The sequence below is a fragment of the Pseudonaja textilis genome, chromosome 2, assembly GCF_049901715.1.
Source record: "Pseudonaja textilis isolate UNSWEBS1 chromosome 2, rPseTex1.2, whole genome shotgun sequence".
In the NCBI taxonomy this organism is placed as follows: domain Eukaryota; kingdom Metazoa; phylum Chordata; class Lepidosauria; order Squamata; family Elapidae; genus Pseudonaja; species Pseudonaja textilis.
Genome location: NC_141991.1, coordinates 73,409,567 through 73,429,738, shown reverse-complemented (window position 1 = coordinate 73,429,738; position 20,172 = coordinate 73,409,567). Strand labels below are relative to the sequence as shown.

Genomic DNA, 20,172 nt, shown 5'->3' with positions numbered 1-20,172 from the left:
CTGCCACTGACAGTTGCCTTCCCGCCCCCTCCCCTTGCCTTTTGCCACCACTGCTGGTCACCTTTCCCCCATCACTTGCCTTCCACCATGGGGAACATGTGGAGAGGCTCGTGTAGGCTCCAGCCAGGTTAGCAGCTGCTTCTCTCACCTGCTCCTCTAGCTGGGAGAGCAAGAGAGTTTCCCGGCACAGTGAAATGCTGCAAGTCCCCTTCCCATTGGAAGAGGCTCCTGAGCAGCAGAGAACCAGCCAGGTTGAATCCTGTTTCTCTCTGCTGCTCAGAAGCAGTTTCCAATGGGAGGGGGACTTGCAAGCATTTCACTATGCCAGGAAAAACTCCCTTGCTCTCCCATCAAGAGCAGCAGGAAGGAACAGGTGGAGAGGCTCATGTCTGCAAGTCACCCCTTGATCAAGTCCAGGACAGCTGACAGTGGTTGCGGGGAGCAGAGCCTGGAAACTCTGATGCACCATGTGTGCAGCTGCGTGGATGTCCGGCGGGGAGAGCTGGTTCCGGAAGTTCCGATGCCACTGGAATCGCCATTGCCTTCCTTGTGGCCATTGCCATTGCTGCCTCCCTGCCAATGCATCCCCTACCCCGCAAAGGTATGGTGAGCGTGAGCACCAGGATGGGTGACCAGCCCTCAACCGCTGCTCCCACCGACTTTTCTCTGTGCCAAGAGTGGAGTCAAGAGAGAGAGAGAGCAGCCCTCAAGGCATGGAAAAAAGTCATGCATCTCCCCATATTCCCCTCTCAGCGAGCAGCCTCTTGCAGCACCTTTAAACTTCACAAATGAGGAGGAGGAGAAGACAAGAAGGCTGCTTGTGGAGAAAAAAATATGGGCAGTACGACTTTTCTCTGCACTGAGCTGCTCTCGCCAGTGACTGTTTTTCCCACCTAAGACTAAATTATCAAGGAAGAGAAAAATAACATGAAGCAGATGCCTAGCAAAATTTAGTAATACTGCAGATTGGCTGTTTACATTGAAATCAGGTGCAAGATCGTGATAGTAGGTAAATTATTGGGCAGTTTAATTTGGTATTTATTTCAGTAGGCTGATTTTAGAAAGCTAAACAGGATCAGACTTGTAAGTACTTGGCTGGGAAGCCAACACAAAATAGGGTATGGGGAGGAATGGAGTTGGGAAGGAAAGAAGAAAGATAGGAAAAGACAACTTTTATTGTCATTTTTTTACTGTAAGTACATTGGCACACATTAATAGTGAAATATGTATACATATCCATACATATACATAACACACATATAGACATGCTACACACACATAATCAGAAAAATAGAGGGAGATGAAAGAGAGGGAAAGAGATGAGAGAGAGAGACACACACAGAGAGATACCTGTTTAAAAGAAAATAGAAAAATGGCTCTTTGAGTGTTTAAGGTTGCAGACTATGGTCATTAAATGAACCTTGTGGTCATTAAGCAAACACTGGTTGGTAAACAAGTCAATTTTCCCCAATGGGCATTTTTAATCAGAAACCAGAAGGAATTGTTGGAAACTGGCAAAAAACCTCAGTCACAAGAGTGTGTGGGATGTTGTAACAGGTCATAAGTGTGTGTGCATGTGTGTGTGTGTGTGTGTGTGTGTGTATGTGTGTGTGCATTGCTGTCAAACACCATAAAAAGATCAAGTAGTTCTGGGGAGGTGAGTCATAATTAGAACATTTGCTAAGCAACTGGCCATTAAGCGAGAACCACTTATATTTGGTTTGCCAGTCACATGGCCACCTAGCCATGCCCACCCCAGTCACATGACCCCCAAGCCACACCCAGTCAGCAAGCCACGCCCACCCAGTCACATGACCGCCAAGCCACCCACAAATTAGGCCATGCCCACAGAACCAGTTATTAAGAAATTTGAATCCCACCCCTGTTCTCTACCATAGCAACTTCAAGATGTGAAGGTGGAATTATTTTTTAATCTGTCTTATTCATTCAATTCAGACAGCTCTGAAGGAGGATATTAAAATAAAGGATCTCTTAAGCTGAGCTCAATTTCCGCTCTGCTATATGTTTTAAGTTCTGGAATTAAACCATTGGTGGCATAGTTTGATGGAGATTTGATATTTTCAAACAAATATTTATTCAGGTAGTGATTATCATCTTCATTTGGAAACCTATGATTCAACCAATGATAGAAAAGAAAGGAAACAATATTTCTGTGAATCAGAAAGGAAATGATGAGAAGACTAATTACCTCCATGGGTACATGCTCCTAGAAGATTGACAATATTTTCATGGTGACCCAAATGGCTCATGATTTTCAGCTCAGACATAAGAGCTTCTTTCTCATCTGTATGTGCAGTTGCTGAAATCCAACATGAGAACAATTAATTTGAAGTCAAATATGGGAGCAGGATATAGGAAATAAACATGACACCTGAAATGAAAACACCAGATGATGGAAAAACACCAGGTTATTTTTTCAATCATTCAGTTAGAATGGAGCTAGTTCAAACCTTAGCCAGTGTAGAAGCCCACTTCTGCAACAGTAATGGTTGGGAAAGAGTGACTGTGGGCATCCACATACATTACATCAGGGATGCATACTTCCCAAATACTCTTCTGTGGCTCTCTCTGAGTCACTGAAGTGGGTGGGCCAAACAATGGATGAAAAATGAGATTCCCACGATGGAGAAATAGATTGTGAAAATTTCAGAACTTGCAGAAATAGCAAGACTGATCTACCCATGCAGAGAACAAACAACAAAAATGTGTTCTGTTAGAAGGATAGTTTTCCCTCTGGTCCGCCATTAGGCGGGAAAATACTAAAAGCTGATTGGTTGGCCTGTTAGATAGCTCCTATAAAAGGAGAACTGTCAGACGGAACTTTTGCTGGTTGTTGTTGTTACTTGAATTAAGAAGTTGCTTTTGTTATCCTGGATCCGAGTCTTCTTTTAACCCACAATACAACACTGGCGATAAAGGTGGGATCTTAGAAAGAAGACACAAAAAAAGCTGATCGAAATACAGAGGAATAGCGGAGCAACCGAAATGATTCTCAAAACAAAAATAGCCTTTGCATATTGGCAAGATGGCCACGCACGCTCCACCAATACTGTTCAACCCAGCTGTCAAACATTGGAACTCTTATCTAATCCAATTTGAGGAAGCCAATTTCCTGGAAGCCAATGAGCTGAAGCACTCTCGGACAATAGAAAGAAAGTCCTGTTCTTGAGTTACTGTGGCTCAGAAATTTTTGACATGGCCAAAACTCTGGTTGCTCCCACAGCTGTGCAGATGGTGACGTGGGATACAATCCCAAATGCACTCAGGACTCACTATGCACTCACAACCTTGAAGATCGTCAGATGACATGAATTTCACCACCGGAATCAAAATGACACTGAATCAATAAATGACTATATCACAGCCCTGCAAAAAGCTGCTATGTGCTGTGAATTTAGGGACCTCGAAGACATATTATTGGACAGATTCGTTTGTGGGGTGAAAGATTTACAACTACAATGGTGACTATTCGGGAAACCCAATCTCACTCTGAAAATGGGTAGAGGAAGCCCAAGACACTGAGACGTCAATCAAAACAATGGTGGTAATTAAAAAAAAAAAAAGCTCAAACAACACGCGCCGCAACAGCGCAGCCTGGTAAGATCACACTGAGCTGGAAGAGTCAAGAGATGATGAGGAAGATGTCCGCAGACTCAAGGTTAACAAAAAAAAAACAACGAAAATGGATGCAGGGCAATCTGTGTGCGCAGGTTCTGGTGGGAACCATGCAAGAGCAAATTGCAGATTTAAAGGTGCCATCTGTCAGCTGTCACCAAAAAATCTAATACAATTCTAGTAGGTATAAACAGAGGCATGGGATCAAGATCACATAAAGTATTAGTGCCACTTTATAAAATCCTAGTAAAGACCACATTTGGAATACTGCAACCAGTTTTGGTCACCATACTGCAAAAAAGATGTTGAGACTTTGGAAAAAGTTCAGAGAAGAGCAACTAAGATGATCAAAGGCCTGGAGACTAAAACATATGAAAAACAGCTACAGGATTTGGGTTTGGCTAGTCTAAAAAAAGAAGAATTAGGGGTGACATGATAGCAGTATTCTGGGATTTGAGGGTCTGCCACAAAGAAGAGGGGATCAAATATTTTTACAAAGCACCAAAGGGCAGGACAAAAAACCTATGGTTGGAAACTAACCAAAGAGAGAAGCAACCCGAAATTAAGGAGAAACTTCCAATAGTGAGGACAATTAACAAGACAATTAACTTGCCTTCCAAAATCATGGGTGGTCCATCACTGGAGGTTTTTAAGAAGAGACTAGACAGCCACTTATCTGAAATAGTATAAGTTTTCCTACTTAATCGGGGAGCTGGACTAGAAGACCTCCAAGGTCCCTTTCAGATTCTATTCTATTCTATTCTATTCTATTCTATTCTATTCTATTCTATTCTATTCTATTTTATTCTAAAAAGGGGGGAGTTGTAAAATATTTAAGGCAATAAGAGTGTAATCATCTGTTGAAAAGGAGGTCAAAGTCATTTAGGAAAAAAGGAAACTTTAACACTCATATGTTAAAAGACAAATCAAAAGAAAAAAAATGAGAAGTGCATGAAAAAAGAATAAGGAAACTTTAGTGCACTTTTCTTTTTTTCATGTATTTTTCTTTTTCTTTTTTTCTTTTGATTTAACACAGCCTCCAACCTTTAGGGCACCAGCAATCTGTTCTGTGGGCAGAGGTTTTCCCACGGACCAGAGGGGGGCATAGTTTAATGTGTTACTTGCATCCCAAAGATGGGTCTTCGTTTGTTTGCAAGGCTCAGTTTCTGGCATGCTATGGGCTGGTGCCAGTCTGTGAACCGGGGGTTGCGGGTCCCCATTTTAACATGTGAAAACTCATAATAAGTATACAAGTAAACATAAATAAAGGATTGAACTGGGTAGTGCTAAAGGGAATACAGATAAAACTTGGGGGGGTGGGGGGAATATTTGTAAATATGACAAAAAAAAAATGAAATCAGTAGGGCCAAAGAAAAAGAAAAGAAAAAAAAACCTCTTTGGTTCATAGGAGCTGGTCTGATCTAGTACTTACATTTCAGCATTTTCACTGCCACCTTCAAAACAGAATCCTCCTTTCCCAGCCCAAAAGCTGTGGCTTCAATCACCTTCCCAAAAGCTCCAGCTCCAAGGACTTTTCCTGTGAAAGAAATACTGTCATTTCTTTTATTAAAATTAATTTTAATAACATGCATTGATGTGCATACTGAAACATATTGCTACATGTATTCTATCAGTTTTATCATAGGACATTTGGCTGACCAATTTGAAGTACAACATCAATAGTACATTATTTTAGTTTCTGAGTTTCTAATTTAATTCCAGGTCTTTTTTTTTTTCTTGGCATACATTATTTGCTAGAGACTCTAATGCCAATCAAAACAAGGAAGGAGAAAGGAGGCAGCCTTTTCCTGTCTCCTTATATAAGTACATTTCTGTCATAAATATTCATGATCTTGGCTTCTTATGTTTTTTAAAAATACTCTGCATCCATGTAAAAGAAGTTGGAGCCACAATTCATCTTCTGCCAACTTGTAAGCATGAAAAACCATTTCAAATGATTTCAAAATTTATTATAGCCCTAAGATCAGATACAATTTCAAATGAACAAAAATACTTTGAGATAAAAACAGATTTGTCCATGTTTATAGAAAGAAAGAAAAAATCGCATCTCCAAGAAGCAGAATGTTTCCTTCGGCACTTTCAATAAGTGATTGAAAAAAAGCCCTTTATTTTGTTGTCATTCAGATGTAAACTGAAGTAATTAGACTATTGCAAATGCACTGTACATGGGGCTGCCCTTGAAGAGTATTGGAAAGCCACAACTGTTGCAGAAGGCAGTGGCATGGCCAATTCTTGGGGCGCCTAAGTTGGCCCACGTTACACTGCTGTTCGACAAACTGCACTGGCTCCTGGTTTGCTTCCAGGTGCAATTCAAGGTATTGCTTATCACTTTTAAAGCATTGATTCAGGCTATCTGAACAGTCCTATATCACCCGACTGGGATTGGCCTGCTCCACTCATGCCAGCAGAAGTGACATGCTGCAAACTTCATCCAGCAAGGAATTTCAGCAGGCAGGGTCTAACAGAATAGCCTTTTCCGCCATGGTTCCTGACCTTTGGAACATCTTACCCCCCATATCCCTGAGGTAAGATCCAGAGCCATCCTCCTGACCCTCCATAAGGGGCTAAAGATTTGGCTTTGCCAGTTGTCCTGTAGCCCCAACAAGGTGATATTACTCTGGAGGTGACTATTAGATTAGAAGACCTCAGCTCTCTCTCCTGTTGTGTTTCCTTTTCCTCCTCATCTTTTAATGACACATTATTATTGTTGTTATTTATTGTTTTAGCCCTTTTAACGTTTAGTGGTTTTGATGTTTGTAAGCCTTACAGAGTTGCTTCTAGATGAAATGGTTGGAACACAAGTTTAATAAATACATAATAAATTTGGACTTCAATTCTCTCTAGGTGTGGGTGAGAATATATGCTTAAAAACATGATTGTCAGGATTCTGGCAGTTACCCCAATTAAAAACATTTTTAGCAGAGCCTCTTAATAGTGAATAAGTCAATATGGCCAGGGTGAGATTTTCAAAAGCCTTTTCTATTTTTCCATTATGCCTCGCTTTGGTTATTCAATCTCAGCAGGTTTAAAAACAATAACAACAACAATAACAACAACATTTCAATGATCTATAAACTGCATATTCCAGAATTTATTTACTCTTGGATTCAAAAGTTAATTTTTATCTGGCATCATTTTTCTGCTTCTATAAAACCTCAATATTTTTCTGTTTTTATAAAACCTCAACATTTTCAACAAGAATAATGCCACAATCCTATTCAACAATTAGATATTTTCATACTGTTGCATATTTTCAGTATTTAATCTACTAGTAGAGCCAAATGAGCTTTTTGATTAGAGATAAAATTTAGAGGTGCTCCTCACCAAATTGCAGGTTGCTTCTAGGAAATTCCCATTTCTCATTGTAAGGAAGCTGGGTAGGGTCAATAAAGATGTAATTGTTTCCTTCACAGGCTTCAATAATCTTCCAGTGGACTTGATATTTTGGTTTCTGAGAAGAGAAATTATTTAGGAATCATATGTTTCACAGAATTTTGGTATTGTGCTTATACAGCCTGATCCTATTATGATAATCTAATAAAATGACATTGTTGCATTGAAATGTGAATAAAGAATTAATAGAGCATTTCCTTATTAAAAAAGGAGAAGCAGTAATTTAAGACATAGGATAAGAACTGAGAAAGATACCCATAAAAGGAAAAAAGGGAGGAAAAGAAAAAACAAGAGATAATTTATATTGGGGGGATAAAAAGACATATGTATTTTGTGAAAACTAAGTTATTATTCTGTAAATTACTTATTTATCAAACTGATTGGCCATCAATCTTACCCCTGGGTAACTAAAACTAGAACATGCGTTCACAATATCTGTTCAACAATGTAATTGTTAATAAAGTAATATCACTTCATACATTAAAACAAATACAATTAAAATCTTTTCTGAGGAATTGGTTCTTATTCCAATTGACACCAAGTCACTTGAGTTTCAGATCTTCTTTGGTATCTTGGACAAATTTTTGATTATTTTTCCTTCCATTCATAAATTTTTAAAAAATTACCTGTTTATATTTATAGACCAAGATGATGATACATAGAAGAAGAAAACCCATTGTGCCTCCAAAGACTGCATAAAGTAGTTTGGAGATCTTGTTCTCCTTTCCTGGAAAAACAAAATGCAGAAGGAAGAGAACAGTGGCAGAGAGTTCCAACATCCTTGAGACCAAAGGAAGAAGGTTCTATAGTCAGTTTTGTCAAACTATGGTAAATATAATCAGAACCCGACTATTTTTCTCTGTCTGCAATATTGCTGAGTTTGCAAAGTAAACTCAGCTGTGAGGCATTTGGTTTCTGGCACAGCATGTTATGCCAACCAAGACTATTGTGGTTAATTGAACAAACAATCATTTGGCATGATGTAGGAATCAAACTACTTTTTAAAATTTGTCATACCTGTCTTTGTGCCTTTATGAATGGCATACCTTTATGAATGGCATTGAGTTAATTCATGCTGAAAATGTATCCAGGTATTTTGGACAATAATTCACAGATGGGGATGATGAGATGTATTTTCCTTTTTTATAGTATTTTTATTAGCTTTTCAAAATATAAAATATAGAAAAATGAAAATAATGGGAAAACAGGGAGATAAAGAAAAGAGAGAAAAGCGTAGGACAAGGGAAAAAAGAAAAGAAAAACATTGATTTTTCTACTCCTTTTGGTGCAACAGAATAAGATAGTAGAGATGTATTTTCCAAAACAGTTGGAGAAGGCAAAATTAAATAGTCATCCATCATGAAGCTCTTTCCCCCAAGTTTTGAAAATATAGTTCTTTACAAAAAGATGAAAAACTAGCTTAGAGAGTAGAAATTAGAGATGGAAAATGTGCATTTATTGCTAAAAACCTGCAATTGTTTTTTTTCATGTAAGTTACGAAAAAACAAAAACAAAATAAAATAAAAGGAATTAAAATGTGTAAGTTTCAAGTGGAAATCCATTCCTTTTTGGATTTTTTCCCCTTTCCTTTATTTTTTGTCCATTTGAATTTTCAAATAACTCTACTGTTCTTGTTTAATTTTCTCAGCCCCCACCCCCCCAAATTATAGTAAATGTTCGCTTTATGTGAATGGAAAAATCATAGATTAAAAAAAAGGTGGTGAAATCACACAGAGTATTTTGAGAAATGACTGAAATGATTCAGGAAAACTATTTGTTTTAATCAAATGAATACGGAGATTGATCTTACCAGTAACCTCAGAAACAGAAAATGTAATGAAACTGGAGTCATTTCCAGCACTATTAACTGCAAAACAGCAAACATGCTCACTGTCCTTCATCTTCCCTTTAAAGACACTCTTCAATGACACACTTCCAAAGGGAATTTGACTCATGATCTTTGGACTGGAGTCATTAAAAACCAGGGCCCCGTGTTGACCGCACCTGATGGACAAACAAAAATGTCAGAGATATTATTAGGACAGGTGGATGAGAATTTTATTTGCTGGAATTTCTAAGGATTGAGGTATCAGAGGTTTTTCTTATCCTCATCCAAATGATGAGAACAACAGGGGAAATAGCTAATTCGTCAAAGAGATACTGCCCAATACAGTGGTCCCCAAACTTTTGGGCAGTAAGGACTGGTTCTATGGAAAAGAAAATTTTCCATGGACCTGGCAGGTGGGAGGAAGTGATTTTGTGCACTATCTAGCATGCTGCATATGCACAAATGACACTTTGCTTGCTTGTGCTACCTGGTTCCTAACAGGGCCAGAGCAGTACTGGTTGGGAACCCCTGGTCCGGTGGTGGGATTAAATTTTTTTTACTACTGGTTCTGTGGGTGTGGCTTGGTGGGCGTGGTGTGGCTTGGTGGGCCTGGCTTGGTGGGTTTGGCAGGGAAAGGATACTGTAAAATCTCCATTCCCACCCCATTCCAGGGGGAGGATACAGTAAAATTCCCGTTCTCTCCCCATCACACTAACTTGCTTTCCAGCTCTGTTCTCCTGTGCAGGGAAACAAAAGAAGACCTAGCTGATCAACTGGGACTTGGGAGGCAGAGAATAGATGGGGGCAGGGCCAGTCAGAGGTGGTATTCTGAACTACTCAAAATTTCCATTACCGGTTCTCTGAACTACTCAAAATTTCCACTACCGATTCTCCAGAATTGGTCAGAACCTGCTGAATACCAGCTCTGCCCTGGTCTAACACATGGGTTAGGCACTACCATTCCTGATCTCACTGTCATTTGGCCTTTATCTTTTTAGATCGTTTGAATTAGCAGCAACCATCCAAAATTGTGCAATGAAGGTAACACTCCAAAAGAAACAACAAATGGATGAGAATCATTCACAAATAAGGACAATCTGCAAATTAGCAAGAGTTTCTTATGGCAATCAGCTTCATAAACTCCACTTTTCCCCCTATACCCTTTTGTCTTTTATTGATTTCCTCAACCATACTATCATCTTAATGTAAATTAACTACTCTAGAGATTACATAGTAGGAATTTGCATTTGAAAAGAAACCAAAACATAAACAAACAAATCAGCCCAGTGGGTTTCCTTCATTATAGTTATATAAAAAATAACAATAGCAATAGTGCTAAGACATATCAACTGTTTCACGGGGCTTTGCAGCCCTTTCTAAGTGATTAACAGAGTCAGCATATTGAGAATTGAGATATATCAGTTCCATAATGAAAATGGTGGTATATGACAGCTGCAGTGCCATTACATCCCTAAGTCTTAGCAGGCATGTTTGAGTAGAAATGCACTGGCTTGTGCTGTGATTCTGTTAACTCACCTATCAACATGGGGGTGCAATTTGTACCACTGAATATGTGGAGGAGGATAGCCAGTTACTTCACATTGGAGACCATTGGAAATGTTGGTCAACATTGTAACTTTTGGTTTAGCTACAAAGCAAATACAAAGGAACCATTAAAGACAGCAGAGGGCAGCATATTTTCTTTATTTCAAATCTCATTAGCAAAATTAAAATGGTGGCACACTAAAGAACAGAACTTGCAGCAAATCAGATTAATAGCATACTCTTTGCAATTTAGCTTCCCATCACTTTTTCTATACAGGGCATAAAGTCAAATTATTTTTTTCCATCTGAATGAATTGATTCAATCATGACTAGGAAAGGCTACTTCTGATAAGAATTCAGGATTACTTCTAGGACCATATTAACAGTGATAAAATACAGATTTTTTTTGGGGGGGAAGTATACCTGGGGTGTTTGCTTTGCCACAAAAAAGAAGATAATTTCTTTTTGCTTACCTACACTGAGATCAGATATAGTTGAAATTATATTTGGTTTTAAGGGCAATTGGATTTCCCTTAGAAAGATTTTGATGTGGCTTTTGAGTTTTCTAGCACTCTGGGTCTGCAAGGCGATCAAACTGGTCAGTCCTAGAGGAGATCAACCCTGACTGCTCTTTAGAAGGCCAGATCCTGAAGATGAAACTCAAATACTTCGGCCACCTAATGAGAAGGAAGGACTCACTGGAGAAGAGCCTAATGCTGGGAAAGATTGAGGGCAATAGGAGAAGGGGATGACAGAGAATGAGGTGGCTGGATGGAGTCACTGAAGCAGTTGGTGTGAGCTTAAATGGACTCCAGAAAATGATAGAAGGCAGGAAGGCCTGGAGAAACATTGTCCATGTGGTTGTGTTGGACCAGACACGACTTCGCAACTAACATCAAGCACTCTGGCTTGAAAAATATCAGCCTTTTCATAAACTCCATATGGAAAGCATGGTTACATGAGCCAATTCTATGCTATTTGTAAGGCTACTTACTGTATGTTAACAGAATCTCACCCCCCTTTCCCCATCTCCTTTACAGCCCAAGAAACTCCCTTCTGAGCCATTTGCCCTATCCACATTCCTGCCTCTTTCTCTTTTATCTCACCATTAATCTATCCATCCCCTTGGCTGCATCTCTGTCCCCCAAGATCATTCCCATTCCCCACATGTTATTACAAAGAATGAGTAGTACAAAACATACTTTTCACAGAGACGTAAAAATGAATAGATGCATTGGCTTCCCCATTGTCTGCAAAAAATATATATTCACCACTGTGTTTTTCCTCCATCCAATTCAGCTCGAGTGTATTGTTGTGTCTGCTAAAAGAGAGAACAGATATGCATGGAAATAATTGTTAGAATCAAAACTGGGTGGACAAGCAAATCCTGGGAGTATCTGCAAACCATGAATAGCATTTGCAGTTCAAAACCAGTACTTTCAGTTAGACAAGAAAACAAATGGCAAACAATGCAGGGATTGCAAAACTGGTGTTATGTGCTCCCAATGTTGAAGCTGAAACTGTGAAATGCAGGCCACTGCATTTTGAACTAGCTGTAGTTTCTAAATACACTTCAAGGGCAGTTTTCTATTAAGTGACTTTCATTAGTCCAACTAGATGGCATGAGGAGCTAAGTCCTCCTGCTCCAGGTAAGATAAGCACATTGATGCTTATCTAACCAGAGTTGGGCATAGCTCCCTCTAGGGATAGTTTCCATTTACTTATTCAACAAGAGCCTTGAGTTAAGAATGACCCCCAATTTGCAAACCTGCTTCCTGTTGGGTAATGTTTGAGCATCAAGGAATACTTCTGGTGGTGACACAGGATGCTGATATGTGAGGACTGAGCTTCAGTTTATTCTCTCCAATCCAGATCCCAACAACTTCCCAGCACCGACAAAGGAATTTGATAGCATCTTCTCGTGGCTGGGACAAGTGATGCACAACTGAGTTGTGCAAATAGAACCATTAAGGTCCCAGGGCTCAACATAGATGCAAAAAAGCAAAGAAGACAAAACTGATCCTTGAAGCATCACCTAAGCAGCGGTAATTTCATGTATTATTGTGATCTTCTCATCCCAGTTCATGAATTAGAGATCCAACTTTAAACAGCAAATCACACGAACTTTGAAGATAGACAGACCCAGTGAGTTTTAGATGCCTCAGATTTTTTCATAAAGTCATACATGTATGGGGAAGTCCAGGTTCAAATTCTTCTTAGTTCAATCAGATAAATTCCTTGGGTTCCTACATTTTATCCCGTTCTATTCTAAAAGGCTCTGGTGTGACTAACACTTATCTCTGATCTTCTTAGAGAAAGACTCAATAAAATGCACTCTGCATTTGCTGCAGTTATGTGAGGCAACCACATCGGACAGTCTTTCTCTCCCTGAAAGTTAGGACTGTAAACAAACCTGTAATTTGAAAAACCACCCCCCAAAAAACTCTGAAGGAAGGGGAGACACTACATAGCCTTTACCTTTGTTGACCAAAAATCATGTGGCCAGTTCCTTTGGACGTTCTTGATGGGTTCACATGTATCCATCTATATGTTGAAGGTCTAGGATAAGCATCAATAAGCACCTGAAGATTTAGCTTCAGATGCAAGTTTGTCTCCTGAATTTTGTTCTGTAACGTGGACAAGCGCAGATACCCTTTCTCTGAAAAGCAAAGCACAAAATTAATCCATAGGGAAGTAAAGGGAAAAAGTTTTTCTCCTTGAGGAAAACAGCTCGGCTCTTAGTAGAGTTCCTCATTGTGGAAGCTATAATGATGATGATGACTGAGGAGTCCTGCAACAAAACAGCAGCATTCCAAAGCTAAAATAAAGTACTTTCTTCATTTCAACTCCTCAGAAATTATCAAAGAGCCTGTTTGGACTGTGGAAGGGACGAATGACTAGAATGTATTGGGTTTGGATTACAGGGAATCACAGAAATGATTTTTAGGAATGTGACACATTGTATGAAGAAGCCCAAGAATCCATGGTTTATGAAAACTGTCCAATGAGGTTCAATATTTGTAAGGGCATGAACAGAACATCAAATTCCAAGTAATTCTTGCAACATTCACAAGGAGCAGCCATGATGCTACATGTTGCACTATTGCATGCCCATGATTCATTATCTGCCACAGCAAATAGTGACTTTTGTATGCAGAATTTAAAAATCCCACAGGCAAGACTTCATTCAACTCCCTATCTCTGTCCTGGCAGCCTTGAAATACATTGAAAAACAACTCACGCAACCCCAACTGGAAGGTATGCAGGGAAAGGTGATTTAAAGAGTTCTGATCTGATCTTTAACCCCAAAGAGGTTTTATTAGATGGCCCACAAAATCCAATAGACAGACAGTTCCTATTGATGGGCTTACAAAAGAAACAAACATGAACTCAGGAAAGGCTAGGACAGAATGTAAACTTCATATTTCTGCGGTAATTCAGTTCTTCTTTAGGAGCTTTTAAGCTTGTGACTTCTCTTCGGTATATTCGGAAAGCAGAAAAGTTAGTCATGTTGTACTTAAGCACTAAATGGATTTTATGGACAAGATTCGATAGGAGCAAGATAGCTGAATTACCCCAGAAACCTTGCCATTGAAAATGGTGGAGCGATATGAATAGAAATATGGAACGTGGGAAGAGGAAGTATCTTGCCTTCCATGTCCCTGATTCTGCAAGATTTATAAATTTTATTCTTATCTTGATGAATTTTTAAAGAGTAGAAAGCAATGCTATATTTCATTTGAAAACTTTGTAGTAGTCATATTAATCAATGAGAAGTAACTGAGTTTCGGTGTTTTATAGTTGTATACTTTTCTTGAAGCATAAAGAAACATACTTACATAACACACTTGTATTCTAGAAAATATTAAGAATTTCTATCTTTATCATGTATCTTCTTTACTGAGACACTAGAATACTAACTGTTAGACCACCTTTGGAATTGTTCTCATGCACTGTTAGTTTCTGATTGATTTAACTAACATTCCATATTTGTATTCATAAAAGCCTTCTGATCGGCTACCACAATGTAAAAATCCAATAGAAAGTGAAAGAAGACAACATTATTTGTAAACGGGGTGGGGTGTTTTGGATACACAGGATCTATTTTTATTGATGGGTGAGGAGGTTTTCCCTGTGTTGTCACCTACCTAGCACTTGGAGAGTAGCTGAAACATTTACATGTGATTGGGCAGCTTCCGCATGACAAGTATATATTCCACTGTCTTGTAACTGAACTGCTGAAATGAATAGGAAGTAATCAGTGGCGTATGACTGAGATAATCCAGTATCTAAATCCGTTGTATTCCAGATGGCCTGTGGTAAGAAAAGACAGATATTACTGGGCTGATTTGAAAATATGAGCTCTAATGCTCATTGCCATCATCTCCAATTAAACCTTTACCAGATTTCAGGGCTTTTCCTTGAAGCCACTGGTCCTCCACTTCTATTTTTTTAATCCTATTTCATGATTTATATATATTTAAGATTATGCTAGTTCTTAAATAATAAGCCATGAGGACAATGGTTTCCCATCTGTATTATTTAAATATAAAAGTATACCTAAGTATAAAAGCACTTTAGTAGGCAATTAAAGTAGGTGAAAAGAAAGACATAAGATTCAGAGTACATCCATTTAATAAATAAATATCCTTTGTTTGCTTCTGCCTCTTATTCTTATAAGAAATGACTGAAGTTTGTGTTTGCAAGGCAGTTTCAAGAGAATCTTATAATGAAGCAGTTAAGACAAACTGGATGCAAAAGCAAACAACCTTGAGAAGTGCAAAGTTAATGTGCAATGTGCAGTTGAAGCAGCTTTCTTCAATTTGAATTGTCTCAGGACTACAATTTCCAACATCCCAGCCTGATATTAGCCTCACAACCGAGGCATGATGATGTCAAAATGATGACACAGGTGTCATTTTGCAAACACTGCTATTTTTTAGTTGTGTGTCACAAAGTTGCATCCAAATATCAAAAGAGCAGAATTTTCATTGTGACATCGCAGCACATATTATATCATTAGATGCTCATGACGTCTTTCTGGCTAGGGATGGTAGGCATTGTTGTTCAATAGAAATGGTGCAGGGTCTCCTGCTTGGGCAGGGGGTTGGACTAGATGATCTACAATGTCCCTTCCAACTCTGATTATCTGTTAATAACTCCGGAAGACAGGTCTAAGTCCTTGCATGAATTGGTTTATACAAGCCACAAGTAACTCTGAGCTCATTCAAGACAAATGTGCTATCCAGCCAGTGTATGGGAATTGGATAGTTAGATAGCGATTGTGAACTGTCCCCTTAAGGGAATGCATCATGGTAAATGAAGTTAAGGTATCCTGGGAAATGTAGTCCATATCACGTGACCACATCTGTAATCCTAATTGGTCACTAAATTGACCCTCGATGGGTTGGGGGAGTTTTCCTCATTCTTGGCTGAACTCATGGACTCATGGTAACTGTTCTATTTCTACCGCTATGAGATGAGAGAAAAAGGATAGCAGATAATCATCTTTTTACTTACAAGACAAATATGTAAAGGATTGGTCATTAAAGATGGACTTCATCACAAATGTGAGTTATGAGGATTCCTGATGAACCAATAAAAGTACTTTGTTATGGATGTTTTGTGGAGTTTATCTATCTGCATCTGTACAGAAGACAAATCTACCACTGTACAGAAGACAAATCTACCACTGTACAGAATACAGAACAGTAAAAAGATAATTATCTGCTATCCTTTTTCTCTCATCTTGTAACGGTAGAAATAGAACAGTTACCACGAGTCAACAAACAACAGAAGCTAAAGTGCATGTCTAAAGCCTGTAGAAATGGCTTACGTTTGCAGTCAGGGGATAGATCCATGTGCCATTATATTCAAAGGAGTAATATTGTACTCTGCAGGAAATGCTGAATGGTTCTCCTTGTAACCGCACATGGTTTGCTAGTCCTCCAATAGTAACCATCAAAGGCTGGTGATTGTCTAAGAAAAGCCAGAAAAGTCTGTTAAATACAAACTGAGCTGGAGGGCTTGTCAGTAAAACCCCAACACCCTCATCTTTTCTTAAGTTATACCTTTCCTATTTTCTGCTTAATGATGGTGTATTTTCCAAATCTTTCACGCATCTTTTTCAGCAGTTTTGACCCAATGGATTGAAAAGATAACATGGAGGGTGTTTGCCATTTTACTTTAACATATTTCAAGCCACTTTGGCAGTGACAGTAAAGAACAACTAATGTACCAAAGCAGCTATTCATTGTCCTGCCAAAATGTATAATTGTTCTTTGTTGATTAAAATTGGTCTAGCATTGCACAGCACAATGAATATATAGAATTTGGAACCAACCTCTCCATGTTGGAAAAAAAAATGAACCACATGCACTGGAGCACTTTTTCTAAATGCTGCTACAACAACTGTCCCCCAAAGGCTTGGAAGCACATGTTCAAGTAGTGACAAAAGAGCAGTTCCAACCTACCATAGACAGAAAGAGTAATTCTGGGTGAAATCACCCATTCTCCATGAACCTGGGCTTTACACTCATAGGAATCTTTATCACTCAGGTCTACATTATGAATCCGTATTCCTTCCTTAGGACTGAATGAGACTCTTGAGTGAACTGGAGAGGAATCTTTAAGGAGGGTCATGTTGCCTGTGAATCTTGGGTCAGCAATCAGGCACGGAATCAAGGCATCGCTGCCCTTTTCCACACTAGGATAAACATTGTGAAGGCCACACCACACAGACTCAGGATCTGTAGAAGAAATATGTTATGAATCTATATGGTAGCTTGGCACAATAGAAAAATAGCTGGAATTAATCTGAAATAAGATTGTCTGGTGCTGACGTGGTGAGAGCAAAATCTTTGACATATTCTCAGGTATTCTCTCTCAGTCAAGGCCTCTGTTGTATTTGTGGTGTATTTGTTTTGTTTATGAGATATATCCTTTGCCTCAACCCAGACAACATACAGATATTAATTATAATAGAAGTAATAACAGGATCCAATCTGGGGTCGGTCACCAGGAACAGAGGTTTACACTACTGAGCTTTCAGACTCATCCCATCCACAGGGAGGTTCTGTCTCACATTCTGGTGACAAGACTGAATCCTGCAAAAATATCTTGGGGCAGATATATTTGCCTTCATTTTTAACATTAATAACATAACGTATGCAATAGCCAATCAATATCAAGTAGATTGGTGTGATTACTCCACTAATATTTGGTAAAGTCAGTCTTGTCTCAGGAGAAGATTTACCTCTCATTGTGCTTCATGGTAGGAAGGGATCTTCAGCAGGTTTCGGTCTCTCTCATTGAAAGGACAGGCCTTAAATTGGTCCAAGGCTCCAAGACTTACAGGGCTTTATATGTGATAACTAGCATCGTCAATCATGCTTAGGTAACAGGTAATAGCTAGTGTAATTCAGCAGTGATGCTTTTTGCAGCAGCTAAAGTCTCTGTGTAGTCTTGAAGGGCAAATTTCTTGGCCATGGCCACCATTTTCTCATAAAGCAGGAGATGTTAATCCAGAGTCATTTATGCCACAGTTTGGGCTCTTAAAAAACCCCCACACCAATAGATTTTCCCTAGGACAATTTACTTGGCAACCTCATTCTTCAGATCTTCCAGTTGTGAAAAGAAAAGGGCCCCCAAATTGTAAGCATGTTCTCCTTGGGACACATTCTGGCCAACAGTCAAGGTTGATAATGTTCTGTGATTGTAGGCATCTGAATTAACAACTACCTCTTTTGCTCAAAAGGACTCCATTCTATGAGTCATTCAGATCAACTAATTTCCCATGGTGGAACTGGACAAATTTGCAGCAGGGATTTCCCATGATTGCTTTGTTTCATATATGAAAAAAATATTTGTATAGTTAAGCCTTGCTGATAAAATTATTCAAAAAAGGGGTCAGTTTCTAATCCAGCTGGCCTAGGTTTTCCATCTTCCACCAAGTGTCTTTGCTGCCTGATGGAGCAAGACCCTAACATATCCACAGTAGGCTTCACACTTCACCCTCTATAAACCCTTGATCCCCTGTAAAAACACTGACAGTTGATAGTGGACGTATGGGGAACACAATTCCCAGACAGTGTTTATTTAGCATATGCAATGATTTATTTTCAGAGCATATGAGAGAGATAATAAAGAGAAATCTGGTTACCTGTTACAGCCACATATATAGTTCTAATCCCCTCTTCTGATTTGTTGATATAAGCACACTGGTAGCTTCCCATTTGGTTGCAACTAGCCTCAGGCACGTAGAGGGTGCCATTGTCATACACCATCATGGTGGACCCATTCTGGATACCGATCCACTCAACAGGCAATTTCCCCAAGCAAAGTAATTGGATGGAGTCTCCTTTCTTCACCCTCAGAATGTCAAGATTAGGGTGAATGGTGGGAGAAGCTGAGCCTAAAATGAAGAACAATGATATTGCTTTTTGTGATTTTGCAATTATTCATTCTGAGAAGTACGTCAGGGTGGCTGGCCGCCCTTCTCACAATACTGACTCTGGGTAGCAAACAAAGATGAAAAAAAAAAAATTAAAAGCAACATCCCATGAGGTAAATCAGTCCCTAAGATGACATTAACAACCAAGCTTACACTTCTGAGGACACAGCCAGGTCTTCAAAGACTTACAAAAAGGTAAAAGGATCAGAGCTATCTGAATCTCTGGGGCAATGTATAGAAAGCTGTAGACATGATTGATTATAGGAAATACGTCTGAGGGCAATTTAGAGAAAAACTGGCCAGTCTAAACCAATTCTGTTTTAGCACACTTGGAAGACATTAAGCATGTCAGGGTCAAGATCATCTGGAAATCCAGTGTTAAGTTAGGCAGTGCTGTGGTGGCTTGCTTCCCACTGGCCCAACTGTTCCACCAGCATAGAAGAACAGGCATCCCCTGCAGATCTGTGAACAACCTGATCTCATCAATGAATCCATTTAATTGAAGCTTGTTTTATGCTGGCATCTTCAGGTCAGCAAGGCAGGGGTGGGATTCAACCAGAGTTACTACCGGTTCAGTGACTATGTTTTGCTGTGCACCCATATAAAATAGGCTTAAGCTGTCCCCCCTGGACAGCTGAAAAGTGCTGCATGCAGGTGTGCAGCATTTGAAAAGCCACTTTTCCCCTGCTGTTTCAACCTCAACTGTGCTGCGCAAAGCAGCTGAGGTTGAAAAAGCAGGAAACAAAGGACACGTAAGAGCCCGGGTGGGCCAAACAGCAGCAAATACAGAACTGGTGTCTGCTGCTCTTCAGAGCTACTGGTTGTATAGAACCGGGCAGAACCGGTAGCATCCATCCCTGCAGCAAGGTCTTTTCCTCTAGCAAGCAGTTCCACACATTGTCTAGTTTTATCTTTCTCCTTCCTGATTTTATTTCTCACCCTTGTGAATGGGTCGCTTTTTGATATGTCCTCAAGTCTACAGTTCCTGTGTCTTTTTTCTCTTGGTCATGCTATGGGGCTCCTTTTGCTAGATCTCTGTGAATACCATAACCATTTTGCTGTCCCAGCTGTTGCTTGTTGCAAATTTACTTCTGCACCTTACATCAACTTACTACCTCTTCTAAGTTCTCAAATAGTAGTGCTGGTTTGAGACTAAAGACAGGGAATTGCAAAATAATATTGTCTACTCAAGGTTGCTGGACCACAGCTGTCCTTTATCTTTTACCAAAGAAAGCCAATATTCATTATTGGTATTCTTCCATTGGGTGGAGTCACAATCTAATGACTTTTTGTGATA

The 20,172-nt window shown here is 39.4% G+C and overlaps 1 protein-coding gene across 2 annotated transcripts in view; it reads right to left on the bottom strand.

Moving 5' to 3' along the window:
• Positions 1-20,172, bottom strand: part of CSF1R (colony stimulating factor 1 receptor) — a 46,709-nt gene that overhangs the window by 13,141 nt on the left and 13,396 nt on the right. Inside the window, exons 2-13 of one of the 2 annotated variants that reach the window (XM_087924288.1) lie at positions 18,585-18,836; positions 16,897-17,172; positions 16,260-16,402; positions 14,572-14,737; positions 12,902-13,082; positions 11,626-11,744; positions 10,415-10,526; positions 8,861-9,054; positions 7,677-7,777; positions 6,982-7,108; positions 5,069-5,173; positions 2,210-2,320 (exon numbers count right to left, since the gene is read on the bottom strand). In XM_087924288.1, the coding sequence (XP_087780414.1) occupies positions 2,210-2,320; positions 5,069-5,173; positions 6,982-7,108; positions 7,677-7,777; positions 8,861-9,054; positions 10,415-10,526; positions 11,626-11,744; positions 12,902-13,082; positions 14,572-14,737; positions 16,260-16,402; positions 16,897-17,172; positions 18,585-18,836 (1,887 nt within the window). The remainder of the gene's footprint in view (positions 1-2,209; positions 2,321-5,068; positions 5,174-6,981; positions 7,109-7,676; positions 7,778-8,860; positions 9,055-10,414; positions 10,527-11,625; positions 11,745-12,901; positions 13,083-14,571; positions 14,738-16,259; positions 16,403-16,896; positions 17,173-18,584; positions 18,837-20,172) is intronic. The other variant, XM_026696598.2, reaches the window with a different exon arrangement.